The sequence below is a fragment of the Salvia miltiorrhiza genome, chromosome 2 (assembly GCF_028751815.1).
Source record: "Salvia miltiorrhiza cultivar Shanhuang (shh) chromosome 2, IMPLAD_Smil_shh, whole genome shotgun sequence".
NCBI lineage: Eukaryota > Viridiplantae > Streptophyta > Magnoliopsida > Lamiales > Lamiaceae > Salvia > Salvia miltiorrhiza.
This window is the reverse complement of record NC_080388.1, coordinates 54,660,243-54,681,412: the sequence shown is the minus strand read 5'-3', so window position 1 is coordinate 54,681,412 and position 21,170 is coordinate 54,660,243. Positions and strand designations below refer to the sequence as shown.

The 21,170-nt window shown below is 38.3% G+C and overlaps 4 protein-coding genes across 11 annotated transcripts; 1 reads left to right on the top strand and 3 right to left on the bottom strand.

The window, feature by feature from the left end:
* Positions 1-969: 969 nt before the first annotated feature.
* On the bottom strand, positions 970-4,672 carry LOC131010357 (glycerophosphodiester phosphodiesterase GDPD4). 3 transcript variants are annotated; one of them, XM_057937849.1, is made up of 10 exons: positions 4,493-4,621; positions 4,403-4,419; positions 4,128-4,214; positions 3,605-3,702; positions 2,949-3,009; positions 2,789-2,869; positions 2,523-2,615; positions 1,819-1,908; positions 1,375-1,502; positions 970-1,307 (listed from the first exon to the last, which is right to left on the bottom strand). In XM_057937849.1, exons 3-10 carry the CDS (start codon positions 4,212-4,214, stop codon positions 1,139-1,141), a joined length of 807 nt encoding a protein of 268 aa, XP_057793832.1. In that variant the 5' UTR covers positions 4,403-4,419; positions 4,493-4,621; the 3' UTR covers positions 970-1,138. The 3 variants fall into 3 exon arrangements, with proteins under 3 accessions (XP_057793832.1, XP_057793830.1, XP_057793831.1); XM_057937847.1 differs by lacking the exon at positions 4,403-4,419 and having other exon boundaries at positions 4,493-4,672; XM_057937848.1 differs by lacking the exons at positions 1,819-1,908; positions 4,403-4,419 and having other exon boundaries at positions 4,493-4,672.
* Positions 4,673-4,839: 167 nt separating this feature from the next.
* On the top strand, positions 4,840-8,959 carry LOC131010363 (uncharacterized). 5 transcript variants are annotated; one of them, XR_009096534.1, is made up of 11 exons: positions 4,840-4,974; positions 5,072-5,133; positions 5,288-5,374; positions 5,618-5,751; positions 6,549-6,607; positions 6,672-6,726; positions 6,805-6,852; positions 7,572-7,599; positions 7,746-7,855; positions 8,159-8,538; positions 8,736-8,764. XR_009096534.1 is itself a non-coding variant. In XM_057937857.1 (11 exons), exons 1-11 carry the CDS (start codon positions 5,010-5,012, stop codon positions 8,793-8,795), a joined length of 873 nt encoding a protein of 290 aa, XP_057793840.1. In that variant the 5' UTR covers positions 5,000-5,009; the 3' UTR covers positions 8,796-8,959. The 5 variants fall into 5 exon arrangements, 2 of the variants coding, with proteins under 2 accessions (XP_057793840.1, XP_057793841.1); XR_009096535.1 differs by having other exon boundaries at positions 4,848-4,974; positions 5,077-5,133; XM_057937857.1 differs by lacking the exon at positions 4,840-4,974 and having other exon boundaries at positions 5,000-5,133; positions 8,159-8,206; positions 8,419-8,538; positions 8,736-8,959.
* Positions 8,916-15,149, bottom strand: LOC131010309 (sucrose-phosphate synthase 4). 2 transcript variants are annotated; one of them, XM_057937766.1, is made up of 16 exons: positions 15,008-15,149; positions 14,821-14,930; positions 13,249-14,409; positions 13,073-13,162; positions 12,735-12,952; positions 12,540-12,603; positions 12,233-12,432; positions 11,676-12,156; positions 11,435-11,557; positions 11,158-11,289; positions 10,889-11,065; positions 10,750-10,803; positions 10,600-10,662; positions 9,672-10,496; positions 9,463-9,590; positions 8,916-9,355 (listed from the first exon to the last, which is right to left on the bottom strand). In XM_057937766.1, the coding sequence occupies exons 3-16, from the start codon at positions 13,522-13,524 to the stop codon at positions 9,091-9,093; spliced, it is 3,096 nt and encodes a 1,031-aa protein (XP_057793749.1). In that variant the 5' UTR covers positions 13,525-14,409; positions 14,821-14,930; positions 15,008-15,149; the 3' UTR covers positions 8,916-9,090. The 2 variants fall into 2 exon arrangements, with proteins under 2 accessions (XP_057793749.1, XP_057793750.1); XM_057937767.1 differs by having other exon boundaries at positions 14,821-14,876; positions 15,008-15,146.
* On the bottom strand, positions 15,065-20,467 carry LOC131010327 (uncharacterized). The gene is made up of 9 exons (XM_057937798.1): positions 20,103-20,467; positions 19,513-19,624; positions 19,098-19,288; positions 18,917-19,011; positions 18,363-18,788; positions 17,580-17,688; positions 16,694-17,339; positions 16,024-16,153; positions 15,065-15,351 (listed from the first exon to the last, which is right to left on the bottom strand). The coding sequence occupies exons 1-8, from the start codon at positions 20,235-20,237 to the stop codon at positions 16,032-16,034; spliced, it is 1,836 nt and encodes a 611-aa protein (XP_057793781.1). The 5' UTR covers positions 20,238-20,467; the 3' UTR covers positions 15,065-15,351; positions 16,024-16,031.
* Between the last annotated feature and the right edge of the window lie 703 nt (positions 20,468-21,170).

Sequence of the window (21,170 nt, the reverse complement as noted above, 5' to 3'; positions counted from 1 at the left end):
GTCGGGCGAGGAGATCTCTTCTTCCCGGCCCATTGGCAACAAGGCGGCGAAGGGGAAAGGGAAGGCGTCGGCGTCGCAGATGAGCTTGGAGCCTCCACCCGAAATAGTGGAGAGGTTGGACAGGTCCGACCAACAGATGAGGGCATTCACCGCCCAGTACATGCGAAGGAACGATATCAAGAAGAGGGAGCTCGATATGCAGCTCCTGAACGCGGATACGACGCACATGACGGACGCACAAAGGGCATTGCACGCGTCCATGGTCGCCGACGTGCTCAGGCGTCGTGGTCTAGACTAAGATTTTAATTATGTAATTTTAATGATGGTTTTTTATGATGTCTTAGGTGTTTTTAATTTTTATGTAATTTTTTATGATGTTTTAGGTGTTTTTAAATTCTATGTAATTTTTAATGATGTTTTATTTTAATGGCGTATTTAACTATTAGAAAAATATGTTATTTAAATTTGAGCAATTAAATTTAAATGAAAAATATAAAAATCAAAACTAATGTTATCAAGTAGGCTATCAAGTAACTCCAATGCGGCACTACTTACTCAATGTGGTACCCCACTATCAAGTAGGCTATCAAGTAAGCCCATTGCGGATGCTCTAAGTAATAGTGATGAGTACTCATTTACATAAACTTTTATTTCACTTGTCGAGAAAAATCAAGATAGCCTTATCTAGTAATTTTCCCAAGCGGAAAAGAGGATTGAACTTATTCCTCAAATAAATAATACTCCCTTTGCCCCACTTTTAACACTCCCACCTTTTTTTATGTATATTAAATAATATTATTTGAAAAATATAAGTGATATATAATTATTCTATTTTATCTTTATTTACTATTCTACATATTATCTTTATACACATTAAATAAGTTTTAATAAACAAAATTAATGTAATTTCAATTTAGAAAGTTAACTATATTTTGAAACATCCGAAAAAAGAATAGAGGAGTATCAAAATGGGATGGAGGGAGTATTTTCTTTCTCACAAAAACCAAATCCGTGGAGCTGCTTTCAATTAGTGTTACTAATATATACTTGTATGAGAGAGAGTTGGGTAATTAATGCTAATCAACTAAAATAAAATTCCATTGATGAGATGAGAATGTTGATCGAATTGGAGCAGCCTCTAAGAAGAGAAAGAAAAGCCCTCCTCGAAGCATTGCTTCCTGCGATCTTGCATAACTCGCTGTAGCAGAGAAGGATTACTCGTTACCACTGCATCTACACGCTCCAACAACATCTTCTGCATCCACTCCTCTTCATCAACGGTCCACGCGAAAACCTTCTTATTCCTCCTGCAAATGCTACTCATCACATTTATGCAAACTATATTTACTCACAACATTCACTTCACATTCTTACCCATGGAGTATCTTCACAAGTTTCTCATCGATTAATGGGTGGTAAACACCAACCACGCCGGCGCCTCTCATCCTCAACACCCTCATCCTAGCTCCACTTGATGGATCCATCATTACGATGTACCCCACCTTCATAAACACAGATCAATCAGAATAGTTCAATCCAAATCTTTCAACCATTTTTGCACGACACCAACACAACTAGTTTATTTTTTGGTGAAGCTTATGTTTTGCTCCACATTTCACATCTTAAGATCAATCACGAGAATATATAACGCATACCACCCCCCTCACCTCACTCACACACACACATCCCAAGTGCTTTCTCTCGACCCTTCTCTATATTCAAGTTGCCAAAACTAGCTCTTAACTCCATTCATACTCATTTCCCATAACTTCAATCCAAGAAAAATGTAAATGGCACAACAGTTTAACCTTCTTTTACCATTGTATCGTTGGATAATCTAATCAGTTCCCTTGCTAGGCTGTCACTTTTTGCCCAGACAAGGCAGTTCTTGCAGTTGGTTTTTTCTACCTGTAAAAGTATTAATCATTTAAGAAGATACAATGATTCGCATTCTCACTGGAGAATGCAGAACAGGAAGAACAGTTGGATCTACTTAGCATTTTTTGGTAGTCGAAAAGCATGGAAAAATACAGGTAACGACCAATATAAGCAATGTTGAAAGATAACACACACGCAGCTTCTTTTTTCGTTATAAGTTAGCTTACCACAATCAAACGAACAAATTTTCACTTATTTTCACTCTGAAACTTCCGTCAAGATAAATTCTATAATGTCTATATTCTTCATTTGGAGAACAGATCTAAGTAGATCACAGTTTCAAAGAACTTGAACTTTTGTGAGTCTGAAAGGAGGAATATTCTGATCCTAAATAAGCTAATTCCAAATGTAAGTTGCATTTTCTATTTTATATTTCTTTATTGGACTGCAACTCTATTTCACCACAATCAAATAAATGAGCTTTTACGTATATCCCACTAAATACGTGCTGGTACAAAGGAAGTAAACTGCTGTAAAAAGGAAGCAAATGTGAACCAAACCATAGAACGTGACACTTCAAAACCAAAACTTGCACAATACAACACAAACAAATACAGGTCATGGCCCCAACTAGGAATACTTACAACAGAAAGGATATCCTTCGCTAGTCCTTTCTCGTATAGTGGAGGTCCAACTTTAGCATCGAGAATCACCTGCTTAACTGAACCTGAAACTAACTGATCCACAATAAAACCAAGCTTAGAACAATCATAGACTATCTACGAGCTAGTGCTATTTGACTGGTGGAGATTCTTCGAAGAATCATGAAGGAAATTCAGCTTCAGACCATCTCAAACAGATTTTAGTTGATTTTTTAAAATAGAGAAAGCGACAGAATTCTCCATCTTACCCTTAATGCATCTTCAATGGTTGGAATATTTACATCACTGAACTCCAGGGACTGGTGATGTTTGAAACCCAGATCTGCAATCTACAGAAATTCATTATATCAAGATCCCAGATTTTGATCGATAACTCTCAAGTATTTGACATTCTAGAGGGCAGCCCACCTCTTTCATGCTCAAATAACCAACTTTAGAAGATTTGTTTCCAGAGAGTCGCTGCAGATCCCTGCCTGTAATATGTGAGAATCAACATTCCAGCACATCTTCAAAAGAAAACACAACTTGAAGCGGTGTGCGGAGCTTCTTTCATCTTTAGGTTGTCAGATAATTGGTTTCTGGTTGGCAGTGCTTATTACTTTGACACCACATAGCGAACTCAAAGATTGTTAAATGTCCTGTAATTTTCCTTAGAATAACTTAGGAATTCATGATGATTTCTTAACTATGTGCACCACTGTAGAGTAAGATTAGGTATTCAGATACAAATCTCACTTCCTTTAATCTCTACTCAGAAGAACGCATTCATCATAGAGTCTTGTCATTATGTTACTGTGCACTGTTTTAACTAGATCCGAGCCCCTTGTGGGGGGGTTGTTATGCTGAATATTACAATTTTCAATAGTAGTAATTAATAGTCTTGCAAGTACTACTACTTTCAACTTAGTAGCACCTTTGGAGAAGTCTGTAGCTAATTGAAATACAAGGGGAGTCATTGTTTTTTGTGATTTTAAGTAATCATCTTAAAATGCGAAAGATTATAGAATAAATACATACTCCTAGAAGACAAACCAATGAATGTTTGAGTTACACAGTTAGTTTACCTATCATGAAGAGCTAACAATAATCCATCTGAAGAACGAGACACATCAATCTCAATGCAATCTGCTTGAGAACTTAAAGCAATGCGATAAGCATCCATCTGCCAAATAAAAGGAAGCAATTTATTATTGCAATGCATACAATTCTAGAACAATTTCAGAACTTCACCTCTATCTCCCTTGGTTTTCTTTGTTTGTTTTTGACAATAAGAGTAGAAGGATCATATAAAGAAGTGCAGTAAGAAGATGAGAAAGGGGCAGGCATGAACAAACAATATCATTGCTATATTTTCGATCCCAGCAAATACAATCACTCTGATCAACAAAAGATCATATTTTCTTGCGTTATAGTCCAATTAATATCTTATGTATCATCAGATAGACCTTTCTACCTTAAATTTAAATAAAAAAGTTAAAGTGTCCTTAAATTCATCAGAAAGAACTCGCCCTACAAGATGTAGTGTGCGTTCTGGACTGAATAAGAGCAAAAAGAAACAAGCCAAGTGAATAGAGGTGAGATGCCTACGGTATTGGGAAAAGCCTTGGTTGAGTCACCCCCATGAGCACACACTAAAGGTGGACTCGACATCCAACTGCACTTTCGTAATTGCATCTGCGAATACATGGCAACCAATAAGACGATGATATAGTAGGCACTCAAATATGTTTCATAATTCAGAAATGTATGCCAACAAGCAGTTGGGATCAGTCACTTCTTCACTAACGTTCCAAATGAATGATCAAGCCACAACAAATGAAACTGCATAGTAAGAAGAGGTTCAATCACATCGGAAACACCACCTTACAAGTACGGAATCCTGATAGAGATTTGATCAATTAAATTAACGATACAACAAAAAAAATTGGTAAATATAGAAAAAGAAAAGGGACCTGGCGGAAGCGGCGGAGGCTGAAATGGAAGTAGAGAGGGGGAAGAATTGCAATAATGGCGAGGGAAATTAGTAGGAACCTAAAGAGTTTCTTCCTCGATGAAAAGAGACCAAAAATGCTGCGTCTTTGGACGCGGAGCTGCCGCTGTTGCCGATCCCATCGCGAGATCAGCGCTGCCATTTCTCCTCCTTCAAGAAGATCGTCTACTAGTTTTCTAGCCTTCCCAAAATCCCACAGCTAAAGGTTCATTTAATCAACAACAGTTTGTTTGGCTAGTGGTAAATGGTAATAGCAGCCACGTGGTAAATGGTTAATTTCTTCCAAATTTAACCGTGACACTGACACCTCACTCTATTCTCCCTACACCCCACCTGCACCGGAACTTTACCTCATTTCCCTCCAAACCCGCTTCCCACGGCTATAAAACAATCAACAACCCCGCGTATTTCAAAATTCTCTCTTCTCTCTCTCAAATACTGAAGGTAGGTCTGTAAATATCGATCATTTTTATTGTGGAATGCGAGTTAATTTTCGTTTGCAATCATGCGCTGTGAAACTTAAAAGTATTTCCATGGGTAGATCAGCAGTTTCAATGGAGGAATTGTTTCAGTACATGAAGACCCTGCGCTCTCAGATCAACGGTTCTCTCTCTCTCTCTCTGCCGATAATTTTGGAATTGATCGTGTAGCTCTCGTTAAATAACCTTTAGTTTTACTTGAAATTTTGTTGGTTAATGTTAAATGGCTGGAGAGCTTTTGAAATGTGAGATTGAAAGTAAAATCCACTGAATTGCAGATGTGGCGGATCACGCAGCTAAAATGTCCGTGGAAGAGCATATGCAGAAAACTACTATTGAGACTCTCCAAAAGGATCTTGATTCAGGTTGTATGTAGGAAAAAAGTTCTTCCCTATGTTGTTCTGTTGTGCTGAAAGCGAATAATTGGTTTTTTTCAATGTAGCATCTCGAACAATTCATTTTTCATAGCCGTTTCCCTTATCTTCTTTGGATGCCTGCTCCTTTTAAAGCTTAGGCTCACATATCGACATTTTAAAAGAGAGTTAGTGTTCTAGTGGTTTGGTTTCGGAGTTCTTCTTCTTTTGTGAACAATTCTCAATAAAATGCAGTGAGGAATGATAGTAAGCAAGTCAAGGAGGAAGCTGATCGGATAGCTAAAGCCACGGGGGAGATCTGCTTGCAGATTCTGCAAAAACAGAGGAAAATTGCTTCTTATGAAGCTGATTCTTACACCCTAAGTAAGGTACATATCGGCTGATGGATGCAGACCTATATATTATTCTTATCTGAAGGAATAACCTGTGAATTTTATATTCTTTTTTTTCTTGTTTTAAGAAGTCTGCCTTTCTGGATTTCCTTAACACCTTTTCATTAAGTTACCAAACCTATTCATTTCAAACATAAGGTTACACTGAAGCTGGTGATGGAATCTGAATATCATGCTTGCGCTATTTGAATAGTTTGGATCAACCTGTTCCCCTTCCTATTCTATTGCTCACAGTTAAAAGAATGTTTTGTGTTACTGCGATTTCTAGGAACATGCATCTGATTGTGAAACCCATTTTTCTGCTTTCATGTGTCCCTGCCTATGCCATTTTGGGTCCTCTTCCCGAGTTTATGATTGTGTTCCTAACTCTAGTTATTTAGAGATCTGAGCATCACCTCAGCATCAGTGAAGCAGCTTCACTGTGGGTTGTAAATAATGGTTGTGAATATCTTTATGCATAGGAAGCTTTGCTAATAATTAACGCCACTGTTGTCCTATACAAGAGATCTAAGATGAGTCAAATCTCTTCGATGGTATTTTTTCCTTGGATGCTAACATCCGGAATCCCAAAGAACTACTATCTTTTCTTGCATGGTTAATCTTTTTGGTTATATAAGGTCATGTGGTAGATAGAAATAGCAAGGTAGATCAGACATGGTATGCATTTCAGGCTGGAGGCCCCTGCTGGATGTGGGATGGGGGTGGGGGTCGATCTTCATATTTTCAGAACAATATGTGAAGTCATTCTAGTCTTGATTCCTCTCGATGTGCAGACTTTGGAGCTAATGCAACAGGAAAGACTGAGCCTGTCAGCAAAACTTGTGGAACGAAGGTAACAAGTGGACCACATGCAGAAAAGCTATAAGATATCACATGACATGTTTTCTCCTATACAGTGCACATTATAAGAAGGTTACTGAGGATATCAGTGGACAGCTAAATGAACAACAGGTCTGATATCTTCTGTAACCCTCCAGATTGTCCATGCAACATCTGTTAGTAATATTCGACATGTATTTACTTGTGCAGAAGTGGGTCAAAACTCAGAATTTTAGCTCAAAAACCGGAGATCACTTGGTAATTTCTTAGACTTTCTCCATCACAAGATATTTTTAGGTATGATGACTACGTGCTTTTTTTGGGGCAGCAATACAAAGATCCATGGAACATCGTGCGCTAGATCTATATCTAGTATTCATAACACTAATGTTTAGCATGTAGAAGATTTTGAATGACCATAAACTGTTGGAAAGTGTGGAAGGCAGACATTGCTGCATTCCATCCTCTCTAAATGTGTGATTGACAACCACCAGACATATCATCAACACAGTTGATAAGTGGCGAACTTTATTATGTCTGACACTCTCATGCTCTACATGTAATTAAAAACCCACTTCTATTTTAAGCTTGTTATGTCAAACCATACTAGGCCACATGCATTGTGACAATACTATATTTAAGTTCCTGTCTTGTTTCAACAAAAAAAAAGTTCATGTCTTGTATTCTTGCTAAGTCCTATGGTATCACTTTGGTATTCATTGGCTTGTTCAATGTTAAATAACATTTGTGTTGTCCTTTTAATGCTTCCCCTTCTCTGATCATTCTAGTGTAGCTTCAGGTTTTAAGGATGAAAATTAACTTCGAAAGACAAAAAAGATTAGAAAAAAAAAAAAAAAAAATCTGTGCGTTGACTACATGGAAAAATTATGAACTTGAAGGAATTTCAACTATTGTTTCCTTGTCATGTTTTCTTCCTTTGAGGATGTTTTGTCAATCCTTACTAATTAATCTTGCAGGTAAATGAAAATAGCAACGGAATAAAAGGTATGAAATACACATTTCCTTTCTTTCCAATTTTAGTTAGACTTCCTATAATTTCAGGTCAATCAATGGGATGTAAAGGACAAAGTTATATCATCTGCTAGGGGTAATTGATCTAATCGATATAACAAATCCTTGATGATATCCAGAGTTCCCAGATGGTGTTGACGAAAGCATTATGATGGATTTTCAAGCTGCTCAGGCCAAGTTCGATGAAATAAAGCAACTAAAATCAGATCTTGTTTTGGAGAATACTAAGGTTTGCATAAGCATCTTGTTATTGGATACTCATTTTTTTCTTTTCCAACTTGGATAATCATACTTCAGAAGACAGATAACTATATCCTTGGTATGCATATGAGTGAGTAATTGATACATATACTTCCTCCAATTGGAATTACTTTTCCACGATAAAATGGTGATCTTTAAATGTTAGGCTTCGTATTTTGACAAAGATTTGTAGCCGAAATGAACTCTCGGTTTAGCTCAATTGATGCTACTAAAATTATTCTAGTAACTTAAACAAAATTTTGACGTGTTTGCATGACTACTCCGGTTACAGCTGAGGCAGTCTGTTGAGCTAGTGAAGGCTAAGATGACAAACTTTAAGGTGACTTCCGATAGTGTGTATACTTCTATTCCTTATCTATCTTCTAATGATTGTGTACCTACTGTTCTGGAATATAATGTTCTTTGGCTAATGAGGTTATCTGAGTTACATTGGTTTATCGGCAGCGCACTCAATGAACAAACAAAGAAACAAACTGATATTTTCCTTTTTATATGTTCTTAATATCTGATGATGATGCTGAGTGATTCCAGCCAGAACTTAGGGAGATGAGCGAGAAAACCTTGGAGGAGGAGGTTCAGGCACTCTTATCCGACAAAGCTGGAGAAGCTGAGTATATGGAATCCCTTCAGCTTCAGATTATGAGATTGAAAGTAAGCTTGCCACTCTATCTTTACGTTTTCAGTAAATGTATGTGAGCTAGCCGTTTTGCTCTTGGCATTGTCGCTTCTGAATTACATGACTTCAAAACTTGGCAGTGATCAAAGAAAGCTCAACCCTCTGAAATATGGTTTTTATTTAATAGAAGAGTGATTATTTCATCGAACCAACAATTTTTCCCTTTCTTCAGGAAATCTCAAACAATGTGAGGTGCTCCTGTGGTGAGGAATACAATGTTACGCTGGATTAATGAGTTTGTGAGGGGGCAAAGGAAGAAGGAATGTAACAGGAAAGTTTAAAGATGTAGCTTTTGACATATTCTTCTTAGCATGTACAGATTATCAAATATGCTACACGGTTGGTGCGGACAAACAGAAAAGGAGAAATATAAAATATCATTATCTGCTCCTTCTATCTAGTCTTGATTCAAGCAACAAGCTACTTACATTATCTACCTTCATTTGCTGTCTTCTGTTTTACATGATTGTCGAAAATATGGTCTGACTCACTGTGCCAAATGCAGTCACTCGTGCTGCTATCACAAATCAAATCGGATTCTGAAAAAGATCCAAGGCTTTGGAAATGTCATGAACTTCAAAGCCCTCTGCCAGAGCTACTCTTTTGTTATCCTGAGAGATGGACACGTCGTCCTCACTATGCACATTAATCTCACCATCATAAACAACAGAATCTCTGAGGATAACGGTTTTGTGAACACCTCCGCGTAAATCTTCATAGTCTGTGTCCCCTCTTTCCCCCATGAATAGAATCACTTTTTCCATCTCCACACTCCATCTCACAGATAAATATCTGTGTATATACCTTAAGGTTAGACAGTACAACTCCATGTAGGTGGTGACTCTGGAAAAAACACAATGAACTCCTCAAATAAATTATTTGTAAATTGAAAGACACACCTTAGTGCTTGAGCTCTTGATGCAAACAATGGTATAACATTTAATCTCAATGCAGCATGAGTATAGACCGTGTTGCACCTTAGGCCTCTCATACGTAGCCTCTGTCTTAGATCATCTATTTTCTGAACCTGTGACAATATATTTGCATGTATGTGATTCAAAAATTTCCCTCTTATATATTTATATCAGACAACGTTCGTAAAATGCACCTTTGCTCCAGGTCTGATGCTATATGAGAAGCATCGTGAGCCACATCGACTCAGCTGCACATCATCGTTCTCTACACTGGCAAGCCTCGTCACTATTGCTTTCACATTCTCACCTGGCCAACGGTACTCAATGTGGGATTCGTAGTCTTGGTCTAAAACCAGATCCCTCCAAGGATAACACATTTCACTTCCACTGCTACAAACCAATGCATCAAAATCTTCTAGCTTTACCTCACTCCCCAGCATTTCCTTAGTCTCCTGCAAACTCATACCTGTCAGTAGCACAAAGCCTATCCCCGTGCACTTTGATCCCGAGACCTGAATAACATTCTTGATAATCAATGCCAATTCCTCAGCAGGGCTTCCATTACTGTTATAACTGTCAACGGCTATCACACACAACCGTTGCCTTCTCCCTGGACAGTAAATATTTACTGATTTTCCAACAGAAGTTGCCTTTTGCTGTAGAATAATATCAATGATTTTCTGTTGGCTGCTAGCTGCTGCATCAGACTCCCCATTGGCCTTTACATCCACATCAATAGAGAACTTCAGAGATAGGTCCTCAACACCACGGAGTGATTCACTCAGTGGTTCCTCATGAATCGGCATCACAGAAAGATGATTAGTTGGGTGGTGATTTCTGCAATGCTCAACGTGTGAGAGGTAGTTACGACAGTGCTCCAGCCATGAGAACTTGTGGATATTTTTCAGGCCATTCCTCCGACAGTCTTGCCAGAGGTTTTTGTCAGCAACGAGCTTTAGAAGAGCATCTGAGATGGCTTTCTCATCATGTGGATCGACAAGCAGACCGTTATTGAGTGCCTGGTCGGTCAGAAACCAAGCTTTTTGGTTAGCTCATGCAGGAACATGGTATTCTTTCTTGAGTTCCTATCAGTAACAGTTAAGAATAACCAAAAATGATTACCTTTAATATGTCGACAGGCCCACCATTTTTTGTGGCAACAATGGGCAGTCCATAAGCAGCAGCCTGAAGAAAAGCATGAGTTTTCAACATATTATTAAATTAGTTAGCTTAGCTTGTTACAAATTGTAAAGAAACTTGCTGTATACTGACCTCTATGAGAGTGAGACCAAATGGTTCGACTAGAGCTGGATTGATGAAAACACCCTTCAGTACAGATCCATCAGATCAATCAATGTTACTGATCACTAGCATCAGAACAACTGAATTTATCCATCATTAGATTACTCACCTTGGTTTTGGCTGCCAGGCGATAGATTTCAGGAACTTCGGGTTGCTTGTGATGCTTTGGATAAGCTACCTGACCATACAAGTCGTACTTGTCAATGAGCTTGAGTACTGTTGTAAGGACGGATGAGCTGCTGTTGGACATTTCTTCAATGTTGTCTCTGTTACCTAATATTAGTGTCTGCAAGATTAGGAGTTGATCTTAGATTACTACTACTTCTGACAGCAACTCAATTACACATTAGAACAGTTTAAGATATATGTAAAAGTTACCAAGTTTGCCAGTTCTCGAAGGGGCTGGCATTCTCCAAATGCCTTGAGTAGAGTCGTTATGTTTTTCTTAGGATCTGGACGGGATAATGCTAGTATCATAGGCTTGTGAGGATTGGTGAAAAAACGCATAATCTGCATTGGAAACAAGTTAAGAACGCCGTCATCAAAAGCTTAAAGGTACGATATGCATTTTGAGGTCTTGATGGCAGCATTCCTTGATTGGCATTCTTCTGAAGCAATGTGTATTGTGCATTTTTTATGATTAATATAACCGAACCTCGGACCATATCGGAGGCATTGGACGTTTCCTGTCAGAGCCAATCATTGATTTGAGATCTCCTTCACTGTCTAATGATAGTTGCTCCGCCACACTGCTGAAGTCCATACCTGGTTGTATAACCTATAATATAACAAGTTTGATGCAATTATAGCAGATTCACATCTGTATTTCTCTGTTGTGCCATATTAGTCATTTACGTATATATGAAATTATAGCATTGAGAAATGTAAGTTGATACCACCATCCTTGGCATGTATCTTCCGAGGCAGCTCACTCCTCTCCGTCTCCTTATCCTTAGCTTCCTCTCCAGCTGTATATCAAATCCATCATACAAGCCCCACTGCTCTTCAATCTCTTGCTTGGTGCTTGTTACTACCATCTCAGCCGAATCCAGCCCCAACTCCTCGGCTTCGATTCTCCTTATTATTTTGTAGGTGGTGTTAATGTCCTCCCTAGAGAGCCTGCCTTGTTTGAGTAGCTTCTCCAATTTGTTCCTGCCTAGGGAGTGCCCCGTCAACACCATTGGCACATTTAGGACAGCAGACAAGCGCGCTGCAACTTCCCCTGCATCTGCATAGTGGCCGTGGATAACATAAGGCCATGCCGGTTTTCCAGAATTGACTTGCTCTCCTAAAGCTCTTGCCATGTTGACAATGTGGGCAAGAGCTCCATCAACAAACTCCCCTATGTAAGGCCACAGAGACTCTTTTGGTATATATCTGTTCCATCGAGAGATTCAGAAGCAAAGTTATAGCTTGAGAGGGAAAATATGTGGGAATTGAACCGTGTACATACTTATCAGACGGCCCACAAGGGATTCGGACAACGTAGGCGCCACAGCCACCAAATCCATCAGAGGGGCATGAAAGCATCTCAATGGGTTCACTATAGGTGGAGTCAACCTCGGGCGAAGTAATCTGTCTTGTGAGAAGATCCACTCTGTGTATCCCTTCCATGTTGGCCAAAGCTCGAGCTAATTCCACAACATATTTAACCTGATCAAGAATCGGAAACAGGAGAAAGAAGTGAGTGACATCACATCTAAATCACTCTAGAGACTAGACCAGTTATCAGCTGCACAAAAAAGGAACATCAGAACTACCTGGCCACCAGTATCAGAGTCTCGTCCAAGCTCCATATTTTCTCCGCGAACCAGCCCATGAAGACTGCATGGTAAACACTACACATTATATGAAAAACTAATTCCATCATATGTTAATGTTATAGACACCTATCTTTCTAGTTCATATACAGATTTACAGCTGCTAATGTGGATAAAGGAAGATAGTTTACTTACCTTATGAGAACAATATATAGCTGTCGAGATTTGTCATCTGACCAAAGCTGTGTATCTGAACTTATTCTTGACATGTTTGTGACTGAGCCAGTTTGATTAGACTCTCCTTTGTCCCTATCACCTTCAGACAGATCAGAGAGATCCTGTGCAGCATCATTACGCCCTTTCTCTCTATCAAATCTCCGTTGCACTAGTTTTTGCGCTGCATCCCATGCTATCTGCAAGTAGAGAGTAAGTTCTCAGTCTCAATCTTTTCTGCCAAATCATCTTGCTGAACAACTAACTATAAATCCATAACTAGCTCATCTTATGTAGAAACAATGGAGAAAAGGGCTCACCTGCTTCTTTCTGCGGGCAAGATGCCAGATACGCCAGCACATATTCTCAAGCCTGTTGTTGCGGTGGCGAGAATTCCTAGTAGCTATCATCTGTCCATCCATAACCAATCTCACAAATTATAATCTACAATGCTAGCCTTCACTATGTGCAGTGTGAGAGAAACTGATGTACATACCTTAGCCCATGTTCTGTGGAGATCAGCCTCATCGAAGCCATTGATGACTTCTTCAACAAAGTACCTAGTAGGAGTGAACAGCTTATGCTTCTCGATTTCTATCTTCTCAAACTTCAACATCTCCTCATCAAGTTCTCTTCTTATACACTTGTTGAAGCTGTTCTTTTTGCTTCTTCCTTGGTTCTCTGCATCTCTTTTCCCATTCCTTGCACTTCCAACGTCCAATATCGCCTCCAAATACCCGTTTAGCCACTCGTTTTCTCCCATGTTCACCATCTCTTGCTCTACTTACTGCCAATGCTACTTGTGTTTTGAGTTTCAAAAGAGGAAGAAGCACAGCCATCCTTATATATCATGGCCAAAAATACTGATTTTATTCAAATAGAATATTGGCCACACTTGAATAATTTTGGAAGGATTGATTCTCTATATTGATTATTCATAGATGCATGGGATTTACTAATAATCTCTATGTACTATCTAGTTTCTATTTTTATTATCAACTTGAAACGTCAAAATGCGTGTTTTTTGAAATGCTGATTAGAACCAGATTAACACTAAACTATTTTAATCAATTTTCATATCCGATTCTTAAAATAAATTATCAGACCATTCGTGTCCATCGCTTTAGTTTTCTATTCAATTGTGTTAAGAGTATATATATACTAACGCAAAGAAAACTTATTCGAAAAAGAACGGATAAAGCATTATCCCACTTATTGCCAAATCAGTGATTTTACAAGAATATATACTTCAAATCTGAAAATGGCCATATTTTCCTTGTTAATTGCAAAACATGTTCTTTTTTTTTACCCCTAATAATCACATAAGAAAATCAAGATTCGGTAGGGTAAACTTGTGTGTGGTATTTTTTTTATTTTTGAGAGGAACTTGTGTGTGGTATTATTCCAGCATATGTTGGGTTAGGTGATAGGAGCACTCATTTAGAGCACAAATGCATGACCAACGGTTGATGTGGTATTTCAACAACACTACACCAAGATTCTTTCTTCAATAAATAGTGTGTAAGGAATCAATGGTGCTGAAATTATGAAAAGCATATGCCATTTGTTCGCAGCAGAACACAAGATATGGAGGGTGTTCAAGCTATTCTCCCTCGATCCGCCGACGCCGGAAAAGGTTAGTTAGAGCAACATATTCCTGCAGTTTAAGGCAGCAGCATCAGATACCAGTATCTAACAACATTTTTCTACTAGGATTCCCAAACAGTTGCTGCTGTGTCTATGCCAAAAGCTAGCTAAAAAAGATGAGCATCAAAGAATTGGTGGATATTTGGTCGAATATCCAAACATGGTGTAACATACTATTCTCACTTTTCCACTTCTAGAGAGCTACGTTGATATCATATTCAAACCCAGCAGCCTGACTAAAAGCAAGTTCCAGACGCACACTTTTTACCTTATTTTTCGGTAAAGGCATTTCATCAACACTACCTACCATTGTGGAATGAACGAATAAGCATCTTCAGAAAGCAATATGCCTATGAGCTTATCTCACTCTAGTAGTTAAAGTCGACTGGAGGATATAAAAATACCAGCAGAGAAATTTCACCTTCTACTCAACGCCATACTTGCTTAGACTTCGAGTTAGTTAGTTCGCCTTGATACCTGCAAATCCTCTCCTGGATAAGAGTGCTTCTTTACCTAAACCTAGTTGAAACACTTGCACAAACAGAAGAAAGACCGATAATTAAAGAAAAATTGGAAGACAGCGCACATATATAAGCATAAAAGCAGACCTTCACCACCTAACTGGCCGCTACCTCTTCCAAATGTATATTAGCGGAGAGAGACAATGAAGAAATAACATCTGATTTAGAATTTTATGGTCACAACGTTTTCGTAAAAAGATCTGGGGTTCAAAGATACAACACCATTACGATTGTCCACTAAATAAAACTGGACTTTAGAACAATAATTTTAGTGACTGTACACAAAACTGTTTTGTATATGCATCCTGAAATTCAAGACAATAAGATCCTGACCACAAATGCTTATTGCAATAACAAGGAAGCCATTTGATACAAGAAATGCCATCACGTCACCAGTGCTTCTTAGAGCCTCAGAGGATACGCCACTACACCTGAAGATTAAACAATATTAGCAAACATCTCAGCTTGAGAGAAATCAAACATGTAAAGCGCAAAAGTATTATGCATAATGGTTTTGGCAAGAGCAATTGTTTTCAAATACTTTGTTAAATATATATATATATAGGGTTAGGTTCAAGTGAGAACCACATCTTTTCGGGAGAACTAAGAACCATGAATAAACACATAAAATACATTAACAAGAGATGGTCGAATCTCGTATGCATGTTATATTTAACTATTCACGACCTGATTCTCTCTTGTTCATGTATTTATGTGTTAGCTCTTAAAATTAAAAATTAAAAATTAAAAATACGAACCAAGTAAAATGTATGAATTCTATGTAGAACATGTATGAATTCACTGTGTACATGTCGAATTTCAAAAATTAAAATTTTGGCTACCTATGAGATTCGAACTTAGGACCACGCATTCATCCAACAAAGTGATGAATCAACCGTAGATCTTGATGATCTAAGGGCTGAAAATGGTTCCTATTTATTTATTTTAAGAGATGTTCTTATTTTAGCCCACCACCCCTAAAAGATATTATCTAAATATATATCTTTTGGGTGGAGGAGATTGGGAATTGTGAGACAAGATAGTTAAAGAGCAACATGCTGAGCTTAACCTCAATTACTCAACCATAAAAGGCATAAACTAACCTTAGTACTTATCTTCTGGTCTTGTCAAGAACCTCGATGTATCTTTTTTGGACGCCATACTGTTCAACAAGATGTCTCCCAAGATCATCAATGACACCACCTTGGACCAAAACTTCGAGCCCCTTTTTACCTTTTTGTATAAAGAAATTGATTAGATCTCAATGAACAAGAGTAGAAAGCCCCTTTACAAGTAATAGAATTATAATATTTTTATTTTATATTAGTTACTGTGGCATCATCAAATTAACAGCAATGTCTTGGAGACTTGGTGTATGACTTAAGGAACATCTAGGACTTTGCATTGCATTAGCTATGTCATGACAAAAAGTTGCAACAGTAACACAAAGTTCTCATGCTAATATCATTTCAAATTGAAAGCACCACTTTTTTAAGCAAAGCGATTAGAAAAATCTCTCAACCTTAATTTTGCCAAGACTCCTGCTAAACAAACAAGAGGTGTGAGATATATTTAAAAAAAAAAAAAAAAAAAAAAGGGAGTTAAGTTCTTTTTTTCACTCTCCCAAAATAATGAAATACACATACAAGCACCACGGTTCATCAGCACATGCTAAAGGCCCAAAACACACAGACACATACTCTCAGACGCAGAGAGAAGAAAGAGACATTTAAAATAAGAGAATAAATATGACACGCTAGTATTAAGCCATACCAGGGAGTTCTGAAACTGTTGTACTACAAGCAAACTTCTTCTGAAGCTCTGAAGCCAATGCCTCCGCATCTATCAAAAAGGATTCTAGACCAGACAGTTTCGTAACCTTTTTGTTCCCTTGTCTTCGTTCTGTAATTATCTGGATCGGCTTCAGTGCACCTTTCCGCACAACAGTATCATTACCTCTTTTTACTCCAATATGAGCTTGCATTCGGCTGACAAAGGTCTGTCCCACATCTTTTTTATGAATTTCAGTTGGATATGTTGTACCCTTTTTGATAGCACCCTTAAACAAAGCATCACACAAAGTTGCATCTAAAACTACAATAGCCTTGTTTGCTTGTTTCACCAGATTTTCCTTCTCTATGTATCCAAAGACAATTTCAGAAGCTTCTGAAGCAGTGTACAGTTTCCCAGTTTCAGCTCCAACAGCAGCAAATATAGGGTTGACATGCGTGCTTGGCTTATAAAGCTCGACAACATCAAGTGATTTCTCTGACTGTCCTTCGCCAGTGGTGCTTTTTGCAGATTGTTCATTCTTTTCAACTTTCTTCTTCTCTGGCTTGAAAGATGTGTATTCCAAGTGCTTGCGGTTAACTGAGACAAGTGTTACCTCTTTTTTATGTTTATCTTCTTTCACTGAAATCTGGCACGCAAAATACATAAAATACAGTCTTAAGCAATCAAATCCACATACAAGGAAATGATAACACAACAGACTAACAGAGTAAAGTTGGAAAGGCAAATAGGTTAAACAAAGAGTTCATTAAAGTGCCTTCGCAGTAGATACAAAAATATCAAGTTATTCAAGAATGTGCACAGCAAAAAAGATCTGTAGTATATAGTAAACAAAAAGGAACTGTAAATTTAGTAAATGGAATCGGACCAATCCACCAGTAGATTTTGACTGCAGCCACTTGGACAACTTCTTGTAAGAAGACTTCTTGATGTCCAAAGTAACACCTGAAGGTCTGCAAGGTAGCACATGACTAGACCTGTAACAGCACAAATAAGCAGATCAGTTATGAAATATCATACATTGAGCATGAAAAACAGGCAACAGACATACTTAGAAGATAGCACAAAGGACATAAGATAAGAAAAATAGAAAATTAAATAGGCTTCTGACTTAGCTTTGCTTCACGACAGGGACCTATATGTGTAGCACAGTCCCACATCAGTGTTTGATCATTTAATAATCCTTTTTGATGTAACAAGCAATTTACTCAACAGACTAAAAGATACATATATTCATTAGAGCAACATATTTCTTTCAACCTACTTATCATAACACTCACTTCAACTGAATAATTGTTAGAGCATTATTTGGAAACTGCAAACGGAAAAGAATGTGTTGGCATTCTACTTAATGTTTGTAATCAAGACAAGTGACCAACCCAACCAGTCATGTTCAATTTTGATTTCAATATATACCAAAACTTATATATTCAAGTATCATCAATGAACAGTAACTAAAAATGTGCAAGCCAATAACCTGAATAATCTCATTCGAGGAAATATAATGACATAATAACCACCAAATTGAGCTGATAAAAAATTATTCAACATCTCCAGGTAACATATTAAATGAAATGTTTAACCAATGCATTTAGGCAATGAAATAAAACTTCCAGCTATAAACAGCTACCAACGGGTGTGTCTCCCTTACCATAATATACTTCCTAGCATGGGAAGATCTTTATCCTTGATGGTTGTATGTAGGGCTTGCAAAAGGCACTTGTCCAATAGTGAATCTACATCCTCAACGGACAACGGATGCTGGTCATCCACATTAGAATCACTGCCTGATGCATTTTCCGCTACTTGTAAATCAACCATGGCACTGTTTATTTCTTCACCAACTTCATTGACCACAGTGTGATCGGTATTGGGAGCAGAATCAAAAATAGGAGCAGCTCCATCAGCCAGACTAGCATCTCCTGTACTCTCATTGGCCATAGCAGTCATCTGGCCAACTGAGGAATTATCTTCAAATGAATCAGAAGCCTGGCCAGCAGAATATAAAGCAGGGTCTTCAAACACAACATCTTCCAAAAATCCAGCATTTGGAATACAACAATTTTCAGCCGACTCCCTGGAGAAAAGCACCAAATGCAAACAAAGAACAAGAGGAACTGTTATAGAGGCAAAGGCAACCCACTCGATATATTTATTTTTAAAGGAAACTTGTACTGATCAAATGCAATTCCCAGGTGCTATTACCAAAGCGTGTCACGGTAGTAATGCCATATTTTTAATGCCTTCCCACGCAAGCCAGCCTTTAATGCCTCTGTGCTATTCATGGTGGTACTGCCTACCTGGGTATAGAAATTCCTTGACATATTATTAGATAAGAAATATTAAGCACTTTAATCAGGCCAAATGAAGTTGTTATATTACTTACAGCTATAGGAGCTGGATTGCCAGGAACTTTGACAGCCCATGGCTCACCAGCAGAAAATGATGGAAGACCTTCAGGGGGAATATATATGCCAGGAAACATCAAGTCCGCCCCGCCAAGCACATATCTGGAAACCTCACCCCCTTTGAGCATGAAAGCAGGCAACAGATCTGGAACCTTCCACAAAGCATAAACTACCACCAAATAAATGGGTAAAATAAGTAACACTAGTTCACAAGAGTTGCACCTACAAGTTAGAACACATGTTCTGAAATAATTCACAATAAGTACAAAAGTTGAACGTATATAGGCAAATGGAGACTAAAACACTCTAACTGCAGTTAGGCATTGGAGCCAACACGCACCCACCCACAAGCTTATACAACACAATCCATATATGGCACTAACTTCCCATTACCTGTAGGGAATATTTCTGAGCCACGTCCATCAGCATCAAAAAACAAGGGACAGTCACCTTCTAGGCCATATACAAGAACTCGGTTGGGATACTTTGCCACTGCAATCTCTACCTAAGAAAATAATTGATCAAGTAAAACACTAGGCAGTCGTAAACAAGGATATCAGAAGAAAGAAACTAAAAAGGCTGTTCCTTGACTAATGGGATTCTCCTTCTACTGAACTTTCTCAATATGATCTTCAGCATAGAGAATACTCCCAACTAATTAAAATGCAGATAAAAAATAAAAAGACCCTCTTCATTGAACGAGAGACTCTAATATACGGCTCAAATATATGAACTTTCATACGTATATATGGTGTAAAACTATTATCAACAGCGGAAGTGAGCTCTAAGAAATCGTTTGGCATTTGGTATTCCCCAGACTTATCCAGAGAAGCACTCTACGTCAGACATAATCATACAGCAAAAAGTTAAATACAGAAGATAAGAAGTTGCAGCCCACGAAAACTGTGGCAAAGAAGGGCAAATGCACTTAAAAGAAAACAGCAATTACAAGAAAAGGGAATGAAAAGTGGGAAAGCAAAGACCTTGGGCGGAAGCAAAAGATCGATATCCGCATCGGAGACAGCCGGAAATCGGTCTCTAACAGTGCGTTTGAGTTTCTTGCGGTCAGCCCCCGAGAGGCGCTGCTGCGATTTGGCATCCACTGCCTTCTTGAACATTTTCTTCCCCTTCACTCGACTCGATTCAATATGAATACCAAGAGTGATCACTTCAATCAGAGAGCGATCGGTGATTGCCGCCTCGAGCTCAGGATTATGATTGTCTTGAGCTGCTTAAGATGAAAGGGTTCGGAGTTGCAATTAGGCGGTGCGCCACAGACCAACTTTTATTTTTATAGTGTTCGCCCTCATTATTTTCCTATTCAATATTTTGTGTCCGTATAAATATAATATACAATAATAGATTAATGTTTGCCCTCATATTTGTTCAAAGTTTCTTGGGCTACTAGGTTATTTTTAACTCCCTGGGCCCATTTTCTTTTGGACTAAATTAATCTAAAGTTTATTTTGTTAACGCGTGTCTGGTTTTTAACAGATGGAAAAATAGAAAGAATTTGAAAAATCTTTGAAAAATTAATCTTAGATAGAAGATATTTATTCAAACTGTATTAAAAAAAAAATTATTCAAGGGCAAAAACTTATGGGTCCATTGTCCTCAACACGTCGCTCTCTCTTTCTAGTCATCTCTCAGCCGCCGGACTTAAATAATTTTTTGCCATCATTAGTCTAGTCCGGCGGCTGAGAGATGACTGGAAAGAGAGAGCGGCGTGTTGAGGACAATGGACCCATCATTAGTCTCCCTCTCCCTCTCTCTTTATACTAGGGTTTTTATACAGTATGGAAGGCGTATAAGATAGTGTTGATCACTGCTCTAAATTGTTGCAGTGTTTCCGGTGAATTCGTTCTCGTTTCCAACCCAACGGACATCTAGTTCGGCGTCGGAGAATATGTTGGTACCGTTGCTCTGTAGTTCCTTCACGCGAGATTTTAAGGTGGAGGGAAAAACGAGAATCGCGCCAAACTTTAGGTATTTTGACGCTATTAGGTTATTTAATTCAGACGCAAGACGACGTTGTTTAGCTTCTAATTAAT

What these genes read in the sequence shown, in the direction of transcription:
- LOC131010363 (XM_057937857.1), top strand. Translation starts at nt 5,010, where the DNA reads ATGCGAGTTAATTTTCGTTTGCAATCATGCGCTGTGAAACTTAAAAGT. An exon ending in TTGTTTTGGAGAATACTAAG is followed by an intron (nt 7,856 to 8,158) that starts GTTTGCATAAGC and finishes CTCCGGTTACAG; the next exon opens with CTGAGGCAGTCTGTTGAGCT. An exon ending in CTAAGATGACAAACTTTAAG is followed by an intron (nt 8,207 to 8,418) that starts GTGACTTCCGAT and finishes GAGTGATTCCAG; the next exon opens with CCAGAACTTAGGGAGATGAG.
- LOC131010327 (XM_057937798.1), bottom strand. Translation starts at nt 20,237, where the DNA reads ATGTTCAAGAAGGCAGTGGATGCCAAATCGCAGCAGCGCCTCTCGGGG. An exon ending in ATGCTAGGAAGTATATTATG is followed by an intron (nt 17,689 to 18,362) that starts GTAAGGGAGACA and finishes GTGCTGTTACAG; the next exon opens with GTCTAGTCATGTGCTACCTT. An exon ending in CAAAATCTACTGGTGGATTG is followed by an intron (nt 17,340 to 17,579) that starts GTCCGATTCCAT and finishes TTTGCGTGCCAG; the next exon opens with ATTTCAGTGAAAGAAGATAA.
- LOC131010309 (XM_057937766.1), bottom strand. Translation starts at nt 13,524, where the DNA reads ATGGTGAACATGGGAGAAAACGAGTGGCTAAACGGGTATTTGGAGGCG. An exon ending in CTATATATTGTTCTCATAAG is followed by an intron (nt 12,604 to 12,734) that starts GTAAGTAAACTA and finishes TTTACCATGCAG; the next exon opens with TCTTCATGGGCTGGTTCGCG. An exon ending in TTGGTCTCACTCTCATAGAG is followed by an intron (nt 10,663 to 10,749) that starts GTCAGTATACAG and finishes GCTTTTCTTCAG; the next exon opens with GCTGCTGCTTATGGACTGCC.
- LOC131010357 (XM_057937847.1), bottom strand. Translation starts at nt 4,672, where the DNA reads ATGGCAGCGCTGATCTCGCGATGGGATCGGCAACAGCGGCAGCTCCGC. An exon ending in CCAAGGCTTTTCCCAATACC is followed by an intron (nt 3,703 to 4,127) that starts GTAGGCATCTCA and finishes TTTATTTGGCAG; the next exon opens with ATGGATGCTTATCGCATTGC. An exon ending in CTTGTGAAGATACTCCATGG is followed by an intron (nt 1,308 to 1,374) that starts GTAAGAATGTGA and finishes TAGCATTTGCAG; the next exon opens with GAGGAATAAGAAGGTTTTCG.